At 52.5% G+C, this 23,044-nt stretch overlaps 1 protein-coding gene across 7 annotated transcripts in view; it reads left to right on the forward strand.

The window, feature by feature from the left end:
* Positions 1-23,044, forward strand: part of Sh3pxd2a (SH3 and PX domains 2A) — a 202,969-nt gene that overhangs the window by 132,862 nt on the left and 47,063 nt on the right. For 4 of the 7 annotated variants that reach the window (XM_085833856.1, XM_029472596.2, XM_085833857.1 and 1 more), the window contains one exon: positions 15,532-15,663. In XM_085833856.1, the coding sequence (XP_085689982.1) occupies positions 15,532-15,663 (132 nt within the window). Of the gene's footprint in view, positions 1-9,366; positions 9,412-15,531; positions 15,664-23,044 lie in introns of all 7 variants that reach the window. The other 3 variants (XM_029472597.2, XM_021151843.3, XM_085833854.1) reach the window with 1 other exon arrangement.

The raw sequence follows: 23,044 nt of genomic DNA on the forward strand, positions 1-23,044 counted from the left end.
GGTGGGGAGGAACCCAGTTTTCTTTAAGGGGCTGGCCACTGAGAGTTTGACCATGCTCCAGCGAGAATATGGGTAGTACTCAGTGTACCTTTTTCTTCTTCTTTTGTTTTGGGGAGGTCACAAGGGTGGAGGGCATGGACCTGGGAGGAGTAGGAAATGAGTGTGATCATGTGATTGGGGTGCATTATGGGAAATTTCCAAATAAGCAATTAAAAAAATATTGGGTTAAGAAATGGGTATCCCCAATTTCAGTGCAGATAAGAGCCCTTACCTGGCCCCTGCAGCCTGTGAGCCCTGTTACCATAAGGTCTTTGGGGAACTCCCTGACTGAACTCTCCCAGGCTACCTCAGTGAGCCTGAGAATAGAAGAAGGACACGCCGTAGAGGTGGCCTGGATGGAATCAGGGAGGTAGCCAAGGGTGCCAGACTGCCTCAAGCCAGGGGCTTCCAGGGCAGACAAGATCGCTCAGTGGGGTACACTGTGGCCATACTGTGTGTGTGTCCTCCTGTGGCCATACTGTGTGTGTGTCCTCCTGTGCTGAGGATAGCCAGTGGAGCTGGATCAGCAGAAGGGCCCCAGCAGTGCATGTGGACCGTGCTCACTAAATAGCTGGCCGTTGATTCTTTGATGATCTGATAGCCAGAGTCCAGAGTGAGAGACGGGATGTTCTACTCCGGATTGTCCTGGATGGGAACGTCCGTCCTGAGTGAGCATGCTGCCCTTGACTCCTCCCTACAGCCCTTCCCTCCTCCCTTTTGGCTTCTGAAGGAGTAGCCAAGGAGTGGGTGGATCCAGGACTATAGGCCTGAAGTGGCTGGATGACTGATTTATTGAAGTCACTGGCCTGTTTCTGTGCTGCCTCTGTGTGTATGTGAGCACACACAATGCCCTAGGTGGGGGCTGCTCAGGGATGGCTGCTTCTCTCTGTGTGTGAGCACACACAATGCCCTAGGTGGGGGCTGCTCAGGGATGGCTGCTTCTCTCTGTGTGTGAGCACACACAATGCCCTAGGTGCGGGCTGCTCAGGGATGGCTGCTTCTGTGTGTGTGAGCACACACAGTGCCCTAAGTGGGGGCTGCTCAGGGATGGCTGCTTCTCTCTGTGGGTGAGCACACACAGTGCCCTAGGTGGGGGCTGCTCAGGGATGGCTGCTTCTCTTTGTGGGTGAGCACACACAGTGCCCTAGGTGGGGACTGCTCAGAGATGTGGGTAGATAGCCTCAGGGAGACCTCTCAGTGAGTGGGGTGGACCACCAAGGCAGACCACCCGGTGGAGGGAGGGGCTGGGATGCTAGGATTCTCAGTCTTGAGTTTATTTCTTCTCTGCTACACACAAACGATAGAGCTCCAGGAAAGGTGAGGACCTGAGAGCTGAGGGGGAGGCCACACCCAAGGGGCTATGGGGGTCAAGCTGCAGCTGCTGGGAGCAGATGCTTAGCCCCGCCCACCCACTTCCCCACTAAGTGCTCCTCTGTCTGCCCACACATCTCCCCATGTGGCCACCTGTCTTTAAACGCTTCTGGTGTGCTGAGGCCCCTCCCTTTCCCGGGACAGCTGAGTGGTCCCGATGGTTGCTTTCCTTGAATCCCCTAGGCTGGACTGACCTGGTCCAAGCCCTGGCTTGGGAAGGCATCCTTTTCTTGGTCCTTTAAAAGCTGTGGAATCCCCCATCTCCCCACCTGAGCAGACAATCCGCCTGTCCGCCTGTTTTCCTTTCAGCGGCTCAGGCTACAGGGTTCAGTACATTCCTGCCCTAGGTTGGGCTGCCCCTGTGTACCCTGGATTCTGGGAAAGGCAAGACTCTCGGGGAAGAAGACCTTTGTAGCTGCAGGCAAAATGTGAGAACCTGGTTGCTTTTACAGAGAGGAACGCAGCAGAAATAAATAAGGCCAGAGGGGAAGACCAGAAAATGATGTCTCCATTAGGGCCCCTTTGTTCCCAGTTCCTGGTCTGCTTGCTTGGGCTCTGACACCATCTCTTCCTTGCATTGGGGTCTTGGGAAAGGACCTTAACTCCCCTGAGCCTCAGTTCCCTCCTCTGCAGAAGGCAGATCGATTACTGTCAGGATTCAGTAGGAAACTGTATGTTACATGTTCAGAATCTTGTCCTTGTCCCACCTCCCTCGGGTTGAGTAAGGAGTGCTGCCATCTACCTGAATCTTAAGCAAGTAGTGCTCTCTCTCCCTCTCCCTCTCCCTCTCCTCCCTCTCCCCCTGCCCCTCCCCCTCTCCTTCTCCCTCTCTCCCCCACACCTCCAAGTCACCATGTGGTCTTCTGGACTGCGTGATAAGACCAGGAAGCCAAAGATATAGCAGAGAGAGGGGATTGGAGGCACTTAGGATTGTCTTGTCCTTCTGGTCCCCAGTGGTAACTCAGCCCTACTAAACTCCTTAAGCACTTTCACCCACTTGGCTTGGAAGCCTGTAGCCCAGCCAGTTAGGGCTTTGGCAAAACCAGTTACATAATTTAAAACATGAAAACAGGGACCCTCTTGTTCATAAATGATGGATGATTTCAATCCCACTACAGCATTAAGCTAGCCTTGTGTCAATGTAGAGGATTCCAGAAGGCTACACAGAGGGTACCTCTAGGAAGCCAGCCCTACCTGAGAGGCTTGGAAGAGGATGCAGGGCATGCAGGGGTACCCTTCTGTGGTGGCAATAACCCCTCACCCTTCCAAGATCCATGGTTTCTTTCCTCTGTGGGTTTGTATGAGGAGCTATGGCTTTTGTTCATGCCCTGGGCTGCCCATCTGAGAAACAGTTTTTCTTAGGTCATGTTCTGTTATAGGAACGGGATGCCTGAAACAAGGTCTCATGGAGCCCAGAGTGGCCTCCAAACTGCTGTGTAGCTAAGGATGACCTTGAGACTGCTGCCTCTGCCTCTCAAGGGCTGGAGTTACCCGGAAGGACACCACACCTGGGTTTATGAGGTGCTGGGGTTTCACACACACTAGGCAAGCATTCTGCCAAGTGAACCCTCTCCTCTGTCTCAAGAATGAGTAATTCATAAAGAAAGAGCTTTAGCCAGGTATAGTGGTTCACACCTTTAATCCTAGCTTCGGGGAGGTGGAGGCAGGTGGATCTCTGGGAGTTTGAGACCAGTCTGGTCTACAAAGCAAGTTCCACGACAGCCAGGGCTGTTACACAGAGAAACCGCCCTGTCCTGGCTGGAAAACAAAACAAAACAGGAAGAAAGGGTTTATATTTTAGTTCAAGGTTCAGGAGGCCAAAGAATCCATGGTCACATAGCTGCCTCTGCTCAACAGCAGACAGCAGAGGGGCAGGCAGGCAGACAGGCGTGTGCAGAGGGGAGGAAAGGAGACCCAAGAGCTGTTGTGTGTGTTCCTGGCAGACAGTAGGTGTGACAGGGTGCTCTATTCATGAAAACAGTTACTGCTGCTACCATTTAATTCAGAGCTGCCCCCTACAGGCTGAAAGTGGTGGCCATGTTTCCTGATGACCTAGTCAAAAAGAGAAAGAAGCACAACGGAGTCTGAGAAACTTTAAGGAATTGGCCCTTTGCATAGTAGCAAGGGAAGGAGGGAGACGATTAGGATGCAGCCGTTACTTAAAAGCCTCACGGGTATGAACAATAGAATTCCCAAAGAGGGAGAGGTTTCTCCTGAGATCCAGAAGGCGGGAAGGGTGGGGGAGAACTGAGACTTTTCATTCCATGGGGCCTGGTGGAATCTTTGAGTTGTGAAAGCTGACCTGGCCCACCCTGGTCCCCTGAGCCTTTGGCTCACTGTCATCCTTCAAAGTTTGGGCAGTCGGCAGCCCTCTTTTGTTCCTCCAGCCAGGCCCGGAGTCCACTCCAGGTTCATTAGTTGGGAACGTGGAACTGAGTTATTCCCAGAGAAGCATCCTGCAGACTCGGTTTAGGACTAGATCAGGGTGTGTGGGGCTTGACTCTGTCGTTGTTCAAGGTTAGGCTTAGGGAGGGGGAGGGGGTGTCCTTTCCTCATCTAGACTAGCCAGAGCTTGTGGGAGCTTCTGGAAGTTCAAGGATACCTGCCTGTCATTTCTGGCTTCCTCTTCATCACTCGGACCTGACAGGAGACAGGGTCAGCCTCTCAGGTGGGCACTAGACCCAGGGTCTGGCCACACCTGCAGAGATTGCATTTTTCTCTGGGCCTAGATTCTCACTGGCATTGCTGGCCAGCAGGGACAGTTGTGGCAAGAACGTGGGCATCCTGGATGAGAGGAAGAGTCTGTCTATCACCCCGGAATCCACAGCTTCTGCCATTACCTATTTCCCATCATGTCCCAGAGGCCTAACTCCTCCTCCCTGCCTCAGACCTCTGAAGAAGATGTGGGCCTCGTGTAGGGTCTTTTCGCTACCGTCTTACGGGAGGAGGAGAAGATCAGATTGCTAACTGTCCCACGTCAGCCACTGTAAATGGCGATGTGAGCACAAGGCTAGGTCTTTGCTCCTCTTGCTCCCCGCTCATCTCAGCCCCTGATGCCCTGTTCATTTTTTTCACTTCATGGATATAGCAAACACCCAACGGAACAATTTAAAGGGAGGATGGGCTTAATTTGGTGTCACGGATATCTGTCCATGATCAGTGTCAAGAATCTGCAGCTCGTGGTCCGACTGCTTCTCCAACTGTTCAGAGAGACTGTGGAGCGGAGCTCTAGCTGCTGCAGTGGCCCACCAGGAGCCAGCCTTGGAAAGTTAAAGGGCATAGTTTCAGCCCTGGCTTCCGGTTTCTTGGTCCATCATGATGCGAACAGCTTTTGTTTTTGTGTTTGTTTGTTTGTTTGTTTGTTTGTGACAGGGTTTCTCGGTATAGCACTGGACTTTGTAGACCAGGCTGGCCTTCAAACACAGAAATCTGCCTGCCTCTGCCTCCCGAGTGCTGGGATTAAAGGCGTGCACCACCACGCCCAGCTGCGAACAGCTTTTACTCATGATGCTGCCCTGAGCTTCCCCACTGTGACAGCTGGAGGAGGGGGGACCATGGATACAAATGAAGCTTTTTTCCTTCAGCTGTTTCTGCGGGGTCACAGTAAGGCAAACAAATTCAGCCACATTGTTGTAACCTGTGGGGAGCTAGAATATCCTGGCAGCAGGGTCCATAGCAGAGCCAAGTTGTTCACCTCGCTGCAGCTCCCAAGAGTGAGAGAGAGAATGCGAGGGACACAGTGTATCTGTTGGGCCCTGCAGCCTGTGACCCACTCCTTCCTTCCAGGTAGGTCCCACTTCTTTCCACCTCTCTCCCATGAGGTCCAAGGCTTCAGGACCTCCTCCAAGTTCATCAGCTAGTAGCCAGACCTGTAATTCAGAAACATGGGGGAGAGGTTTCATAGTCAAACATAATGCAGCCTTCAAAGCTATCTCCTTTTAGGGGCTCAGTTTTCCAGAAATTAAACCTGTGTTCAAATGGTTCCTTTTTTTTTTTTTTTTTTTTTTTTTGAAAGATGGTCTTTTTCCAGTACTCATTTAATTTCATATGTTATGGCAAATACCAAGTTTCTGCCAGGAAAGTCTAGGACATCAGAGAACCACCGTAGAGATCAGTAGGTCTGAATGCTGTGGTTGTTAGGTGTTGAGTATTGAAGCCCAGAGAATTAAGCCCTGTGCCCAAGAGCTACCTCTCAGCAAGGCCAGGCACGCAGACTACCAACCCCACACCTCTCAGGCTGCATCCCCTTTCTGCAGGACTCTGGCTTCTTAGTCAGTAGAGAAGGGGGTGGGTAACGCAGCAGTTGGTTTGCGTTGGTCACAGCTGTTTCTTGGCTGTGCCTGCCTCTTGCCCCTGAGCCAACAGCAGCCCTGTCTGCCTGTTGGCCTGTGGGCCTGCTTGTATGAGCCAGAGGCTCTCCTCTGTTCATCAGAACGAGGTGGAAGGGGTCCTTCCCACCCCAGGAGAGAGCTTGCCAGAGCCGGTTGGGTTTGCTCTTCAAATCCAGGGATTGGATCCCTTTTTAAAAAGACAGGCATGTTTCTAGTCCATTCCATTTTCCAAGACGGGGAAGAAAATACCTGCTTTTGGAGGTTGAAGCAGCATGGGTCTGAGCTCAGGTGGCTATCCTCTGGCCACATCTGGCCTACCTTGTGCTTCTGTGAATAAAACTATTGGAAGATAGCCCAGTCACTGTTTTTACTATAATCACCGGATTACTTATTTATTTAGTGTGTATGTGTGTTTCACTGGAGATTGACCCTAGGTCCTCAAACATGCTAGGCAAACACTTTACCATGGAGCTACACACTCCCAGCCCTCTTTATATTTTGAGACAGAATCAAAGTGGCCCACGCAGGCTTTGAACTTCTGGTCTCCTGCCACCACCTCCCAAGTGCTGGGATTTGAGAGTTTTCACCGCGCCCAACCCGCTCTTCACTATAACGGTAGAGCTGAATGGGCTTCCCAGAATCCACCTGGCCCCAGCACCTAAGATAAGTCCCCCACCCCACCCTCACCCCCACCCACCACCCCTCCCGGCCCCTGGCCTAACAGAATAATTTTTCCTGGGCTGTTTGCATCCAGGCACAATGCCTTTCTGTGGCTCACTGGAAGAGATTTGCCTTTCTCAAAATAATTCCTCACGAGGAACCCAAAGGGAAGCACAGAGGGAAACAGGAGAAATCCGTGGACTCGGGCAGCTCTCCACCCCAACCCCACTCTGCTCTCAGCCCTTTTTGCCTGCAGCTACTTAGAGCCTTGGTGGTCTTCAGCATGTCTGTCCTGTCTCAGCTCCGTGAGGACAGTCCTGCCAGCTGCCAGGCTTGGCGAGAGGCTCTGGTCTCAGCCCCACCTCTGTTCCTCTCGAATTCCAATGGACCCAACTTGAGGGCAATGGTGGGAAGTGTCTCAAACGAGATGCAGGGGTTTCTTGGTGGATGTAGCACAATGTACCATTCAGTTACCATCCCTGCATCCCGGTCCATGATGCCCTCAGAGCTGAACGAGTCTGAGAGCCGGGCTCATGCTAGCTACACTGTAGAAAGAGTTGCCAGCACCGTGGTTAACCTTAGTAAGCACTGTCGTATGTCATATGTCGTATGGCCATATGTTGCCTATTGGTATCATTTAGTCATCCCAGTAGCCAAGAAGGCGATCATATCGCTTTACCCTGAATTTTACAAGTTCAAGAGTAGGCTGAGAGGCTGGAGTGTCGGCTCAGTGCTTAGGAGCACTGGCTGCTCTTCTGCAGGGTTTGGCTCCCAGCACCCTTCTGGTGGCTCGCAACCATCTGTAACTCCCATTTCAGGAGATCCCATATCTCTTCCGGCCTCCGCAGGCGCCAGGCATGCAAGTGATGCCCAAACATTTGCAAGCAAATCACTCCACACATAGAATCAAATAAAAATAAAGTTATGGGGGGCTGGTGAGATAGCTCAGTGGGTAAGAGCACCCGACTGCTCTTCCGAAGGTCCAGAGTTCAAATCCCAGCAACCACATGGTGGCTCACAACCATCCGTAACGAGATCTGGCGCCCTCTTCTGGAGTGTCTGAAGACAGCTACAGTGTACTTACATATAATAAATAAATAAATCTTAAAAAAAAATAAAGTTATGGAAAGAAACGTATTTTAGAAAGAAGCAATAGGTTCCAAAAGATTCAGAATCTTACATAAAGGGTGGAGCCTGGAGAGAGGTGGAGTCTGGAAGGGATGGGGCTTGGGTCTGTACCCAGGTCTCAGATTGCAGAGACCTCTCGAAACTCTCCACAAACGCACTCTTGGGTTTACAGTAAAAGTTGAAATATCTGCTTCCCATTCTGGGGGGGGGGGGCAGATTTACTGAGCAGGCGTGGTGGGCATTGGACTCTGGTTGCCCCATCGGTGCGCCTACAGAAGATGGGCGGTGTATTAGCTGTGTAGCCTTGTGTGAGCTACTTGATCTCTCTGCTTCAGTGTGTCTGCAAAATGGACGGATAACGGTATCTGTTGTGGGTTTGCCTTCAACAGTAACTGAATAGCCCTTATGTCACGTATACAGTGCAAAGCTGGGTAGACCATAGTGCTGGACCAATGTTGGCTGCTATTATCTTCCGTGAAGAGGTCTGGAGTCAGGCTCCTCCCAACCCCAGGGCCAGTGCTAGGCGGTCCTCCTAGGGAGGACCTGCACACATGCAGCCCAGCATTAGCCTTGCGACTGTCTCCTGCAGCAGGGCTCTGCTCCAGGCATGGTTCCGTTCTGTCCCCTCCCCGTCTGAGAAATGTCTCCCTAGCAGTGTGAGGCCAGAGGTGTGTGACAACCTCCTGAGTCTGTCACAGGACTAAATAGCCCATTATGGGCAGGTAGTGCCTGTGGTGGCCTCTGGTGTTCATGGTGACCTTTGAGTCTGTGTAGGTGCTTGCTGCGCCAGCCTGCAACCCGAGTTCCATCCCTGGAACACACGTAAAGTGGGAAGAGGGGACCAATTCACTAAAAGTTGTCCCTGTAGCATGCACACTCAATGCGTACACACACACACACACACACACACGCTAAAAACATTAGAAACACATTAGAAATGTTCATCGCAGTGAACAGGTAAGGAGCTTTGTACGCCATCACAGATCACAGTGCTGGTGGTATACTACTCTGTCCTAGCCGGTGATGACAGGTCCCTCATAGCAGTCCAGTTTTATCCTCAAGAGACAACATAACCGTGTTTCCCGGGTGAGGAAGCAGAGGCGGGGACAGGATACCCTTGTCCGAGCCTGGAATACAGTCCCCGCTATTTCCCAGGGGTTGCTTAAGATCATCGGAAAACTCAGATATTTTCATTCCAGTTCATAACAGGAACAAAATTACAGTTATGAACCAGCAGCGAAAATATATTTATGGTACGTGTGGGGTGGTCCCCACAGCACGAGGAACTGTATTAAAGGGTCGCAGCACCAGGGAGGTCGAGAACGACTGCTTTAGGGGGCAGTGTTTTCTCCCTTGGGTGCAGCTGTGGCAAGAGATGAACAAGACTTGAAGGCATAGTATATGTGGTATGTACTTGAAAACTACCCTGACATTTGAGGTCCCGGGTCTGGTCTGCTGAGCCTGCTGGCCTCTGACAATCCGTGGAGCCACCAGGCCCCATGGGACCAGCCTCCCACATGGCTACAGAGGCAGAGGGGCTGCCTTCTCCAGCCCACACTAAAGCCCAATCCCATTGCAGGGAGGGCCTGGGTCAGGAGTCTGCTTCAGAGGATCCTGTGTTTCGACAGACACCTCATTATCCCAGCCAGCCTCTGTAATCATACAGGCCTACGCCCAGCAGTCATCCCCAGCCAGGAAATCATTCCTCCCCCTCCCCCGCCTTCCGCCCAGGGCGCCCTGAACCTCCAGTGTCTGCAGCCACTGCTTCGGTGGCCCTCCTGCCTGCCTAACGGTTTTCTCTCCTGCTTCTCCTTGCTCTCTCTCGGGGACCTGGAAGTGTGGTTGTCCAGCTGGGCTGAGTCTCCCAAGAAGGACGTGACAGGTACTGCCTTGCGTGCATGCGTGTGAACATGTGTGTCCCAGCATGTGTGCTGAGGCGCTGGTGCCCACAGGCGTCCTTTAGGCATGCCTCCCTTCACCTGCATGCGGGGCTTTTCCACTCCCTGGGCCCCCTGCCTGCAGGGAGAACCCTTTACTGTCCTCAGATGAGCCATGGAGCCTGGTAAAGTGGTGACCAAGTATCAGAGTGAGTGAATGTGTACTGGACCAGTGCCTGTGGGTCTGAATCCCGGCTCAGCCCTGCCCTGCCTGTGCTGCCCTGCAGGGGTTGCACAACCTTCCCAAAGGCACATAATGTGCATTGCTGTGCTAGGCCGAGGGTGGGCTGCTGTCATCTTTGGCCTTATCACAGTGACCTTTCCAGGAGAGTAGCCAGAGACAGCCGTCTCTAACCTGAGGTACTCAGACCCTGATAACCAAAACCTACCTTCCAGAGATCTCTCTGGGGAGCAACAGATCTGGAGTACAGGAGGGACCTTTCTGTGAGTGTGACGAGTTGGACCACAGCCCCCATTTCCTAGTAGTCCAGACCTTGGAATCACCTCAAGGCCTCTAGCTGCCCGGTGAGGTGCCCAGGGACTTAGCCTGTATCTGGTCCATCTGGGTGGAGAGTCAGTTTAGCCTTGGCTATGGTGCTTGGAGTCCATGGTGGAAGAGGGGTGGCATTCCACGAGGGTCTTCAACAGGAGCCTTCCCTTTGAAGAGCAAATATTCCGGCTGAAGGGGATGGGGAGGTATGGTAGATGGTTAGGGTAAGAAGGAGTCTTGGGCCAGTTGCTGGGTCAAAGTTCAAGCTCCACCCCCCAGGCCTGCCTCCCATCGCTGGCCGCTGTTGGCATGGAAGCTGCTGAGCCTCCTGGAAGAGAGGCCAGGAGAGAAGGAAGGCAGTGGGGGAGGACCCCCTTCCCTCCTGGTTGTCCCATACTGTTCCCTATGACGCTGGCCTGGGCCTGAGCTAGTCACTGGGCTCCTGTCCCTCTTTCCCCTCTGATCACGCCAGTGAGCCAGAGCGCACTTGGCCCACAGCAATACATTCTATTCACCAGACGTATAGCTGGGAGGCCAGCAGGCCCAGTGCAGCCTGGGAGGAACTGGCCGTGAGGGACCGTTGGGTCTTGGTGGGATGCCCAGGGTGGGAAGTGTTATGGAGAACCTGTGGTAGAGCTCCCATAAGGCCTGGCTTCCAGAGATGAGTCCAACTCTCTGGACCCAGAGGCAGTCCCCCCCCCCCCTAGTCCCCACCCTAGAGTGCAGGGACAGCCAACTGAGTCCAAGGCTACAGTGTCCTAGCTTTGGTTTCTCTGCTGGAATGTTGGGGGAATTCTCTTAGACAGGAAACTCAGAGGTGACGGGCTAGTGCCAGAGATCTCAATGGGTAGGGGTCCTGGGTCTGCTTAGCCTGGCATCCAACCCGCAGTGGCTCGGGAGGCTCTGAGCTGGCTCTCTGCAGCTGGTAGGCCCATGCCTGCCTGGAGGTGGGTCTAGGAGAGGCATATTGGAGAGAAATGTGTTTAACCCTCTCCACCCTCCTGGTGCTGTACCTTTTTCCATGAGCTGCTTCTGGTAGGGAGGCTTTTAGTTCCTCCCAAGGCTCCCGTAGCCTCTGCTCTCTGAACAGCTGTTTGTGCTTTACACAGGGCTCTCGCCCCTGTCACTTCAGTGCCTTCGCAGACCTTCTCCTGTTCCTGTTTACAGATGAGGACCCTAAACTCAGGAAGGGTAAAGGTCACAGAGCAAGCAAGGGCAAGGCAGAACTGCACCCCAGAGCCTCTGACACTTATGCTAAGTTTGTGTTCGGGAATGTTGGGTGATGGCTGTGTCTGGGTCATGTCCTATGGCACCAGCATCAGAGGTGACTAGTCTGAAGCACATGGTCTAGTTGGAGAGCCATTCCCACCCAAGAGCCTGAGAGAGAACGAGAGATGCTACGTGCCTGGTGTGCTCAGGGAGCTTCCTAAGAGGCAGGAGATGCTTAGGTAGACTTGAGATGGGAAAGCATGTAGGGCGACAGTAGGGCCTACAGGAAAGGCTTAGGAAGAATGCACATGGGGGCATCGTGGGTGCTCAGTTCATGTGCTGAATAATGGATGCTACATGGAATGGTGGAGGAGTGTCAGAGGACCAGGGGAGCACCAATCACAAGAAAGACTGGGTTTGAATTTGCCCCTTATTCTCTAAGTCATGAGGAGCCTTTGAGGGTGTGGAAGCCAGGAAACGACTTGGCAAAGGTCTGCTGTAGAAGCCTAAGTTGACAACAATCCCCCCTCCCCCAAATTTCTATTCAGATGGTAATCGGAGGAATACAGGTGTTGAGGCTGGGGTAGGGTAGAGACCCTTAGGTAGGCTGAGCCAAGGACTCTACTAAAGCATAAGGACCCACGTCTTGTGCAAAGGCCCCTTCTAACAGAGGAGAGGCAGTGCTCTCTAGAAGGGCCCACCCCTCTGAGCAGAGCCAAAACCTCATCTGAGCACAAGGGGCTCCCTCCCCCTCCATCAGGCAGACGCCTCCAGATCCCAATTTTCCAGGCCTTGCCTGCCTTGGAGGGGATCCAGGGCTGCTGCTACAGATGACATCACCGCCCACCACCAAGCCTTTTCTCATCTTAGTGCCTGCTATCACCGCTGCGCAGCAGCACCCCAAGAGGTAGATGCCCGAAGAGGGGAGAGCTGGGAGCCTGTTGGCACTGGGGGTGAAAAGGAGGGAGGGAGGGAGGGAGGGAGGGAGAGAGAGAGAGAGAGAGCGCGAGAGAGCCCCACAGCTAGTGCAGCTGTCTCCCAAGAAGAGTGACAGCTTGCCTGCCCATGCTGTGTGACCCTGGAGAAAGTTTTCTTCAATTTACCTTCCTGAGTCCCAGAATGCTAGCCTAGCCTTTAGAGGATCTAGCCAGTTTTCCAGGCAGACTGTGGATGAGGCCCGTGAGTGTGTAGATTTTTCCTCTGCTTTGAAATCTTGCCTCAAATTTTTCTTGGCTTGGATCAAAATGAGCTGATATCTGTCCCCTTGCTGGCACCTCTTCTTTGTCCTCACATCCCTGTCTGCCATCTGGCCTCGATCCCAGGGCTGCTTGTTCCTCATTGCCCCAGCTTCTTGTCCCTTTCCCCGCTTCCTGGTCACTTATTGTCCCCCTGTTTGGGATCTAAGGCCCTTCCTGCTTTATCCAGACGGACACATAGTCGCAGCGTCTATCTGGAAGTACGTCTGTTACACACTCAGTGTCTACCACTGATGGATGCCCGGGCTAGTCAACAGAGGTGACAGCATGGGTCTGTAAGAATCCCAAACTCCAGTGTTCACCTGGTGCCACCTGTGTGCCAGGTGTCTGGGGATGCAGGTGGGGCAGGGTCCTTCTTAGAGACTAAGAGTCAGCGGCACCTGTAGGCCACGTGTGCCGCAGGAATTAAGAATGTGCTCAGTGGCATAGACTCGGGTACTGTCTGTCCCAGCTGAGGAGGCTGCTTCCTCTCGTGACATTCACGTTGCACACGTGCAACACGAGGCTGTGTGGAGCCTACTGTGGGAACTGTGCTGCAGTTGGGTGCTGAGTGTGGACTGACCCCAAGAGGCCCTGATGAGGACTTGCGTGAGTGGCGCTGCCGGGACTTGGAAGCTCTCAACTGCTACAGAACTCCTGCCGCTGGCCCCCACGCCCCCATTTGGATCTTGTATTCTCCCTCATTTTTTCACACTTAAGGTCCTCTCCTCTCGGTGTCTGGCTGCTTTTTAGTTGTGCTACACTTGCATTGACAAGCACTTATATCCCCTAGGGCACAGTTGAGAGGGTGACAGGGGGTGGCGCCTGTCAGCCCAATGCCCAGTCTGTTGCTAGCTGGTGCAGAAGTTGCCGACTGTGTGTACAGAGGCGGGGCTGCCCGTCTGCCCAGCTGTTGGTTGTGCTCCTGCCTGAAATTCAATTCTGGCTTCGCAGGGGGCTGCCTGGGGCTTGCCTGCGTGCACTCGTGGGGTACCTCAGCTTCTGAGTCTCCAAAGGGCCCAGCTGTGGCTGCAAAGCCCCACATCTGTGAGAGAAAAGTACCAGGCCCATGGGAGGCTCTCCCAGGAGAGCCTCTTGATTTCCTAGCATCTTCTGGCCACAGACCCTGAAAGACCCTTCTTCACAAAGGACACAGAGGTCTAAACAGTGCCTCTCACTTTGGCTGCATATCTGAACCGTGGGACAAGATGGGCTATGCAAAGTGACTCATGCTGAGGCCCCACCCGTTAAAGCTGGCTCTCTGAAGCCTGGGCATGAGAGTTTGAGGATTAAAGGCTCCTGTGACATGTCTAAGCAAAGGGTCATTGTGTCAGAAGGACAGTGTGTGTGTGTGTGTGTAAACAGACCAGAATTCTGTGATTAGAAGAGAGGCTGACTTGAACCTTCGGAAAGGCCGTGAGTGAGTGTTTCGGCTGTCTCTATATGAGCTGTGGGAACTACATGCGCCTCTTCAGCTCCTCTCTGAGCCTCTCATTAATTTATGAGGTAAATGGGAAGAGAAGGGCCGTCTCGAGGTGGACTGAAGCCATACCTGCCTGGCATGTGAGTCAGACTCAGTCATGCAGAGGGAGGGGTGTGTCCGAGGGGTGAGGCACCACAAGAGACTGGAAACGCTGGGCCATTTCTATGGCCACACTAGTGGTGTTAAGCCCCAACCTTCCTGACCGTTGGTAGAGGTTTGCATTTGTTTTGGTTTCTGAGACAGGTTTCTTGACTGGCAACCCGGGCTGATGTTGAACTCCTGATTCTCCTGCCTCAGCCACTACTGTGGGAATTCCAGACTGACTGGCAACTATATGGTTGTAAGAAATGTACTAGGAATTCCCTCGGGGGTGGAGCGTCTGGGAAGGCTTCCTGAAAGAAGTGATTGGTCATTTTCTGGCTTGTGGACTTGTATAAGGCTAGCAGGGCATACTGTCTTTGGGAGTGTCCACAGTATCACTTGAAGAGCAGAAAAGATTTGATGGCACATCCAGCCATATACCCTTTAAGCCGAGATGTCACCCAGCCTGTCCATTGGCCAGCCTGGTGCTTGTTTAATGAATGTCACACCGATACAGTGGCCAAACAGGACAAAGAACTGCCTTGCTCCTGGAAGCAGGACTCACGGGCCCTCTCTCTCATACACCCTGGCCTTTGACTCCAAGGCTTTTAAAACTTCCCAGCACTTAAAGACAAGGGGAACCGGGCAGCCTCTGCGGGCAGAGATGGCAGAGAGACCCAGGAAGGCTCCCCTGGAAAGCCTAAAGCTGCTGTCTGCCTGGCCCCTGGAGAGCCAGGACAGGAATGGAGCCGAACTTGAGGAAAAGTTGGCGTGGGGAGGGAGGGGCCCTCGGCTCTGCCAGCACTGGCGCTGGGACTTTCTTCTTGGGTTTCAAGTAAACAGTCTGGGCCCTCCTCCCATCCCCTGCCTCCACCCCCAGCTCCTCATTCGATGGGTCTCATGTGTTTCTATTTAAGGGTTGCGAGTAAGCCCTAGTGATTGGCGGCCTCAAAGCCTCTTGACTCTTTGCTGGACCTCGGCTGTGGAGTTCTCTCCCTCCTAAGGGGAGCCCGGCTGCCTTTTCTCTCCTGGTTTACAGGCTTAGGGTAGAGGCAGCCAGCCTCCTGGACCTCCCAGCCCTCTCTCTTCTTTCTCGCCCCTGTGCTCTGGCCTCAGCCTTCATGGGCCGCCCACTGTGCTCCTGTGGTCCCGCTCTCACACCCCGGCCAGCCCCAGAGTCTGGAGAGATGGGAGGCCCCGGGCCTCTCTGCAGACTCCCCCATGCCGGCCTGTGACTAACTCTTCGCACGCACGCAGCAGCAGGCTTTTCCCTCAATTTCCTTGGCTTCCGTCTCTGCCTGTCTCTGCCTCTCTCCACCCCCTTCTCCTCCCCCCCGGCCCCTGGCTCCCCATGTCCCCCGGTCCCCGCGGTGCAGCGGGCCGGTGTGGGGCCTTGCTATATGGCCTGTCCTTGGGGCCCGGCAAGCTGCGAGCCCCGGCTACGGGCTGCTCCGCGGTGCAGAGCTGGCGACCGAGCAGCCTCCCTCGAGGGCGATGGACAGAGGGCGCCCCGGCCGCGGGGCTACAGCCGGCCGCTGGCTCACCGCGTGCTTTCTGCCCTCGCCAGGTGCCGACACCAACGCCGAGCCCATGATCCTGGAACAGTACGTGGTGGTGTCCAACTATAAGAAACAAGAGAACTCGGAGCTGAGCCTCCAGGCCGGGGAGGTGGTAGATGTCATCGAGAAGAACGAAAGCGGTGAGTGCGTGTCCACTCCTGGTTCCAGCCTGGCTCCTGGGCCCGGCTGGGTTTTTGTTCCTTTCCTCCTCCCCCCCACCTCTGCAGCTATACGTTATTTCCATCTGGCAGGGAGAGGGAGAGGGCTGAGGAGTCTGAAGTTCCCCTGTTGGTTTGGGCTGCAGGCCAGCAGTTTGCCTGGTGGTGGAAGAATGTCTCCTTGGCTCGAGGCTAATTAGCTGGCTTGTGCTAATGCAAGGCCAAGGTGGCATTGGTCCCTCATTTAGGGACTGACCCCGTGCCATCTGAGGCCCAGAGATGGTAGCTTTAGCTCAGAGGTGCCCAATGACAGCTTTCCCCGGTTGAGCTGTGTGTCTGCAGGCGAGGATCCAGGCAGGAGTGGGAGGACCCAGCCAGCTGGTGGAGAGGGCAGGCATGACATCACAATGGGTTCCAGAGTCCCCAGACCCCTAGCAAGATGTCTGAGGAAGGGCCAGGCCCTGTGGGAGGTTGGCTAGTGTCTGGCCAGTGAGTGGGTGGTGAGTTTGACCACCTCCTGCTGAGCTGGAAGCCACCAGGACTTGGGAAGAGGGCCCAGGCTCTGGATGAAGCCAGGTCCAGGAGGGGTCCTGCAGCAGGCCACTTTGTCATTACGAGCTGACAGAGACCATGCCCATGGCTTGGCAGGATCTGCTAGCTCCAGGGTTTTTGCAGAATGGATCAAAATCCCTTGATGCCTTCAGCAAGAAAAGGCACACTTGGCAGAGAGAGAAAAGTTAGTCTGTACGTGTTGCAGGGAGGGTCAAAGGGTCCTTGAAACCACAGCATCCTCTGCTACTTGCCCACAGCCTGCCCGGTGGGACTTAAAAAGATTCAGGATCATTTTGGTTTCAGTTTCAGTTTGCTGGGGGCAGGCCCTGTATATAGGTGTACCCCAGGGTCCTTCAAGAGGGAGGCCTGTCTTTGTTCCCTTCTAATATTTTGAAAGGAGCACAATCCAAAGGGTCACTGTGTCCATTCTGTAGATAGAATGACTGAGGCACAGAGAGCTGGAGCGGAAACAAGTCTCCTGAGGTCAGAAACAGTCCTCTGAATGATAAAGCCTCTGGGTAACTGCAGAGACCCTAAAGAAATCTCAGTGGATATCCGTTTTGGAGCACAGGGCTAGACTCCCCCTCCTGAGGCTGGTGTCGTCATTGTCCATATGAGAGTCAGGCTCTGTCCTTGTGCCTGGGTGGTTGGCAGTGACACTGCACACATGACAGAACGTGACCTGGTGTCAGATCTCGATTCCAAGTCAACAGCACACTGGTTCCCTTCCTATGTAAGTTTACGGTGTGGTCCTACCAGCCCTGTCTCCCTTATCTCTAAGGAAGCTGACATTGCTTTGGGGGTTGGCTGTGTCCCGAGTGAGTCTCTGAGGCCTCCTGGGGGATCTCTCAGGACAGAAGGAAAGGCAGCAGGGGAGGGAAGGCCTGTTCACTCGGGAGGTTGCTTCTAGGAAGAGCTGGAGCTTGCTTTTGGATGCAAGGCCACTTCCCTGGGGATTCTCCTGCTACCACACGTGCCCTGTCACACCACCACTGCTGTGTGATGCTGAGTAGCAGAAGGCAGTGAGCCTTGGAATCTTTGGGGTCAATCAGCCATTGGCCAGGATGACAGAAGAGCCCTGCTACGTGGTTCCAAGAGTCCAGGCTGAGTATGGTGGCACCTGCCTTTAATCCTAGCATTCAGGAGGCAGAGGCAGACAGTGTCTGTGACTTTGAGGCTAGCCAGGTCTATATAGTGAGTTTGAGGCTATCTGAGGCTAAATAGTAAGGCCCTGTCTCAAAAAACAACAACAAAAAGTCCCCAGGGATTCATTTGCCATTTTCCTTCCTGTTCCATATCTATGACCCATGGGCTCCTGCCTACGGTGAAGGAAGAACTCGGGGAAGGTGGTGTGGGTCTGTGTTAGAAACAGCGTGGTGGAGAATACCTGCTTTCCTGCTTGCCCCTGCCATCTGAGCAGCCCAGTCCAGCACAGAGACCGCATAAGGGAGCAACTGTGCTTAGATTGTAGCTACTACCAATAGGTGGGTAACTTCAGAACCCTTCATTTCTCTGGGCCTTACCTATTCCTTCTGTAACAGGAGGATACCCTCGTGGCTGCTTGGAAGTAGAGGCCAGAACAAACAGTCCCCTGAGCCCTACCTTGTGTCTGAACTGCTGGGGGACTCAGCAGAGCCTTTGGTGTCAGATGGTGAGAGCCTCACTATCTGTAGCTCTTCTATTGTTCTGGTGGTTTGTGGAGATAGCTATGTGTGTTTGAACAAGGATCTGGAATACTGTGGCCATCTGTCCATCATCTGTCCATCGAAACCAGGATGGCTTGGATGGACATCCAGGTTAACAAGAGAGACAGGGTAGAGGAGAGAAAGTTAGATGACCAGGCTTCAGACCCTGGGAAGTGATTCTCTGGCAGGGAAGCTGGAGGCTGGATTGTTGGGGGTTGTAGGTGAGGCGTATGCATCCTGTGAGCTGGTTTTGGAAGGAGTGGTGGGTGAGGCTTCTGAGCTCTGGAACAAAGACCCAGTTGTGATGCCTTTGACCCGGGACATGGTGAGCATGTTGCAACATTTCCACTGGCATTGTCAGGCAGCAGCCCTGGTGACTACCACCCCCTAGTCCTCCCATTGGGTGCAGGCCTCTGCCTGTGTGCTCTTTCACTTAGCTGGGAGTTGCTCAAATGGAGTGTCCATGGAGATACACAGCAACCTCTGGCTCTGCTTGTTTGTCAGAGGTCCCCTGTGACCTTAACTACAGCCACAAGGTAATAATGTGGGATGTGGACATGCCAGCACCAACCAAGTGTGGCTGTCATCCATCTAAAGCCGCCTGCATGGAAGGTGATTCCAAGTCCATAAACAGTCAGGGCCAGGCCCCAGGCTCCAGATTGAGTTGGACAGTTCTCCTAGTATCACGGAATATTCCCCTGTGGGAGGAAGCACTTTAATCATTCTGTAGCTAAAGTTATAGGCAAAGAGTTTAGGTGACTCTTAGAATCCAAAAGCTGAGCTCTCTCCCTCCAAAAAGGCCCCGGGGAAGGCCAAGAGTTCGCTGATCTTCAGCACTGAGTGGGTATCCCGTGTTGACGATATGTAGATCAGTGACATGGACTGGTCATGATGGTCCTTGGTCTCCCTGAACATCCTTGGCAAACGATGTTGCTCGGATCCTGCTGTTCACAGATAGTGGGGCAGTAGTGATCAAATTGACCCTTTGAACTTGGAGGCAGGCATCAGTTGAGAAGATCTCAAGGAGGTGGTGTGGGGCTGGAGAGATGGCTCAGCAGTTAAAAGCACTGACTGCTCTGCCAAAGGTCCTGAGTTCAATTTCCAGCAACCACATGGTGGCTTACAACTATCTCTAATGGAATCCAATGCCCCCTTCTGGTGTGTCTGAAGATAGCTACAGTGTACTCATATAAATAGAATAAGTAGGTCTTTTTTAAAAAGAAGGAGAGGAAGAGGAAGAGGAAGAGGAAGAAGAAGAAGAAGAAGAGGAGGAGGAGGAGGAGAAGAGGAAGAGGAAGAAGAAGAAGAAGAAGAAGAAGAAGAAGAAGAAGAAGAAGAAGAAGAAGAAGAAGAAGAAAGGTGATGTGTTCCCACGCTGAAGATAGCCCTCCTCGAGAATCATATATATGGGCAGAAGTCACAAGCACCTTTTTGATCAAATACAAAGAGCCCATGTAGGAGGACTATTCTCCTCTGGTCAATGGGATCACATATCGGCCAATGCAATCACATAGCAGTCAATGGGATCTCATAGCGGCTTTGGTAGCTTTACCATTCAGCAGGCTATGCCAGGGCCTGCAACAGCCACTGTTCCTTTTTGGAAACCCCTTGACCCTTTAGCCTTTGGTACCTGATATGTCTCCTTGTATCTCGGAGACCATATCAGCTGCACGTTCTGGCAGGCGCATCTGGTCTGACGTCTGCAGACTGGTGATGTCAGGGTCCCGGTTGCTAGTTTCCATGTTGAGCAAAGCTGCCTCCAGCTTTCCAGGATTGCTTCCTTCCAAGACTGCAGCCAGGGCAGGGAGTGTGGAGATGAGTCAACAGAATTTCTCCTGCTTCAGCTTTCATCCCGCGTCTTCGCTTCCTTCCTGGCATTGGCATGGTACACGGAAGGTTCTTCCCCTTGCTTGGAAGCAAGGGATTTTGAGCTCTTGTCAATCCACTCAGATTCTCAGTGAGAAAACTAAGCCTTAGAAATCTTTATCCTCCCAAGCAGTGCTTCAGTACATTTGATCTGTAACTAAAGGCTGGGAATTCCTCCGATTTGCTCAAGAGACTATTGAAAGGCTATGGGAGAATCTTGCAGAGTCAAGAGTGAGATGTGAGTCCCAGCCTGGGGAGGCTGAGGCTGGGACTGGGAGCAAAGGTCAGCACGGGCCTTGCTCTTGTCCTTCCTTGGCTCCATCTCTGCCTCCACCTTGTGCTCAAATGTGTGTGTGTGTTCATCCACTCTAGATGCATGTGCACGCGTGTGAGTGTATATGTGTGCGTTTGCACATGTGTGTGTGTGTGTGCTTGTACACATGTGAGTGTGTATGTGCATGTATGTGTGCATCCACCGTATATGCATATGCACACGTGTGAGTGTGTGAGTGTGCGTGTGTGTCCCTCGCCCTCCTCTTTGGTACCACACTTATTCAGAGCACAGCTGTGCACTTCTCCTTACTGCACACCAGCGAATCCTCCTCTCGTCATCCAAGATGGCAGCTCGTTTACACCAGGTGATTTGTGAGCCCCAGCCTCCTTGATTTTTCTGTTGAGATAGCTACCAACCATTCGCTATAGCCTCCGGTTCTGAGTTCATTATTTAAAGTTTGAGCTGGAAACTTGCACACTTGTGGCCCTGGTTCATGGCCAGGCTGAGGCAGGAGAATCGTTTGAGTCTACAAGTTGGAGGCTCATCTGAGAAACAGGGAGATATCCTGCCTTTCACACACTCACACACACACACACACACACACACACACACACACACACACACACACACTCACACACACACACTCACACACACACACTCACACACACACTCACACACACTCACACACACACTCACACTCGCACACACACGCACACACGCACACACACACACGCACACACACACACTCTCTCTCTCACACACACACACAACACACACACACATCTGACTGACTTCTTGTCAGCCAGTGAGTTAAAAGCCTTAGATGAGATAGATAGCCCTAAACCCAGAAGAGTTACCACAAGGGTGTGCTTATGACTACTTAGCTAACCTCTTCAGCATCAACTGTTGGAGGCATGTTTTATTGTTACCGTGTGTGTGTGTGAGTGTGTGTGAGTGTGTGTGTGTGAGAGAGAGAGAGAGAAGAGAGGAGAGGAGAGGTGCTTATGACTTCTTAGCTAACCTCTTCAGCATCAACTGTTGGAGGCATGTTTTATTGTTACCGTGTGTGTGTGTGTGTGTGTGTGTGTGTGTGTGTGTGTGTGTGTGTGAGGGAGAGGGAGAGGGAGAGGAGAGGAGAGGAGAGGAGAGGAGAGGAGAGGAGAGGAGAGGAGAGGAGAGGAGAGGAGAGGAGAGGAGAGAACAGGCATTATTGTGGAGGTCAGAGGACCAGTTTCCACAGTTGGTTTGCTCCTTCCTCCTGGAGATTCTGGTAATCAAGGTTCAAACTCAGGTCACCCAGCTTGTGGGACAAATGTTTAAAATTATTTCTGTCAGCTAGAAGGGATGTACAGGAGAGCCATTTGGGTAAGGGTACCCCAAAACATGGGTGTCTGCAACCATTATTTGAGAGACTGTGTATGTAAGCAGAAAGTATGTATGCGAGAACCTGGAATTCACATACTGGGTTTCAGATCTAGTGCTGCGGGCTGAGGAGGCTGCTCTATGGTGGAGCACTTGCTTAACACGCTCAAAGCCTGGATTTCACCCCAACACTGTCAGGAAGAAAGGATGGAAAGAGAGAGAGAGAGAGAGAGAAGGAGGGAGGGAGGGAGAGAGAGAGAGAGAAAGAAAGAGAAAGAAAGAAAGGAAGGAAAGGAAGAGAGGAAAAGAGAGAGAAAGAGAGACATGCTCAAAGCCTGGATTTTACCCACAGCACTATAAGAAAGGAAGGAAGAAAGGATGGAAGGAGGGAGAGAGAGAGAGAGAGAGAGAGAAAGAAAATGAGAATGAATGAATATCCAGTTACCCTGGCATTAGGAACAAGAATCAATTTGCTTCTTAAAATGTTTTTATAGATTTTTTTAAATTTAATTTTATATATATCAGTATTAGCCTTCATGTATGTATGTCTACCACATACATACCTGGTGTGTGCAGAGGCCAGAAGAAGGCATCCAGTTCTCTAGCACTGGAGTCATTGATGGACCTATGGGTGCTGCAAACTGAACGCAGGTCCTCTGTAAGAGCAACAAGTGCTATTAACTGCTGGGCCATCTTTCCAGCCCTTCAATGTTCTTTTTCCAAAGAAAAGGAGGGCAGCGATCTGTACCACAGGGACTGTTCATTAAGGTGAGGCCTACTGTGCTCATTAATACACCCATTCGTTTATTTCATGTTATTTGAATATTTCCTTTGTCTCAGGCACTGTGATAATTGCTTATACACCCAGAGGGTTCGTATCTAATTGGTATGAGAATTCAAGCTTTTAAGATGTGGGCTGTATTGTGAGGGTAGGGTAGCTTTAATTTTGTTTGTTTGTTTGTTTGTTTGTTTTAACTTACACTTATTTCTTAGGGGTAGGGGGCTACCAGGGGGCACTCATGGCATCGCTTGCATGTGGAGTTTGGAGGATCACACACAGGAGGTGGGTCTCTTCTACTGGGTCAGTCCTGGAGATGAAACCCATATGGTTAGACTTGGTGGCCAGCAGCCCCACCCACCGATCCATCTCACCCACTTGGCAAAGCTTTATACGCTTTCTGCTGTCTTGAGTGGACTCTGTTGAGCTTCTAAGTCTTGTGCTTAAACTTTGCTCGGCTGAGGAGCAACCTAAATGCTGACCCAGACCTCCAGGCTGTGCTGCCTAAGAAACGGACACTGCCGTAACGACATGCTAGGCTGTTTCTAGAAAGGGCACTCCATTGCCAGATGCCTTGCGGATTCATGAACCAGCATCCCTATCTCCCACACAGCCTGGTAAGAGAGAGGCTCCCTGGGTCAGTGTGTGTTTGGTGCGTTTGGAGGTATTGTCTAGCCCTCACAAGGTCCTGTCCGAGCGTCAGAAATCTTTGCTCTCTGATAGCTCGTCACTTCCTAAATGCATGTATGTCCCTGCTATATTTGCCTAGGCAGCAATTCCTGAGTCCATTCTGGTCCAAGGCCATCTCTGGTATGCAGTGTGTGCACTTCATGACGCCAGCTGGAG

Source organism: Mus caroli, unplaced genomic scaffold (genome assembly GCF_978045245.1).
Source record: "Mus caroli unplaced genomic scaffold, Mus_caroli_1 scaffold_20, whole genome shotgun sequence".
Taxonomy (NCBI): Eukaryota; Metazoa; Chordata; class Mammalia; order Rodentia; family Muridae; genus Mus; species Mus caroli.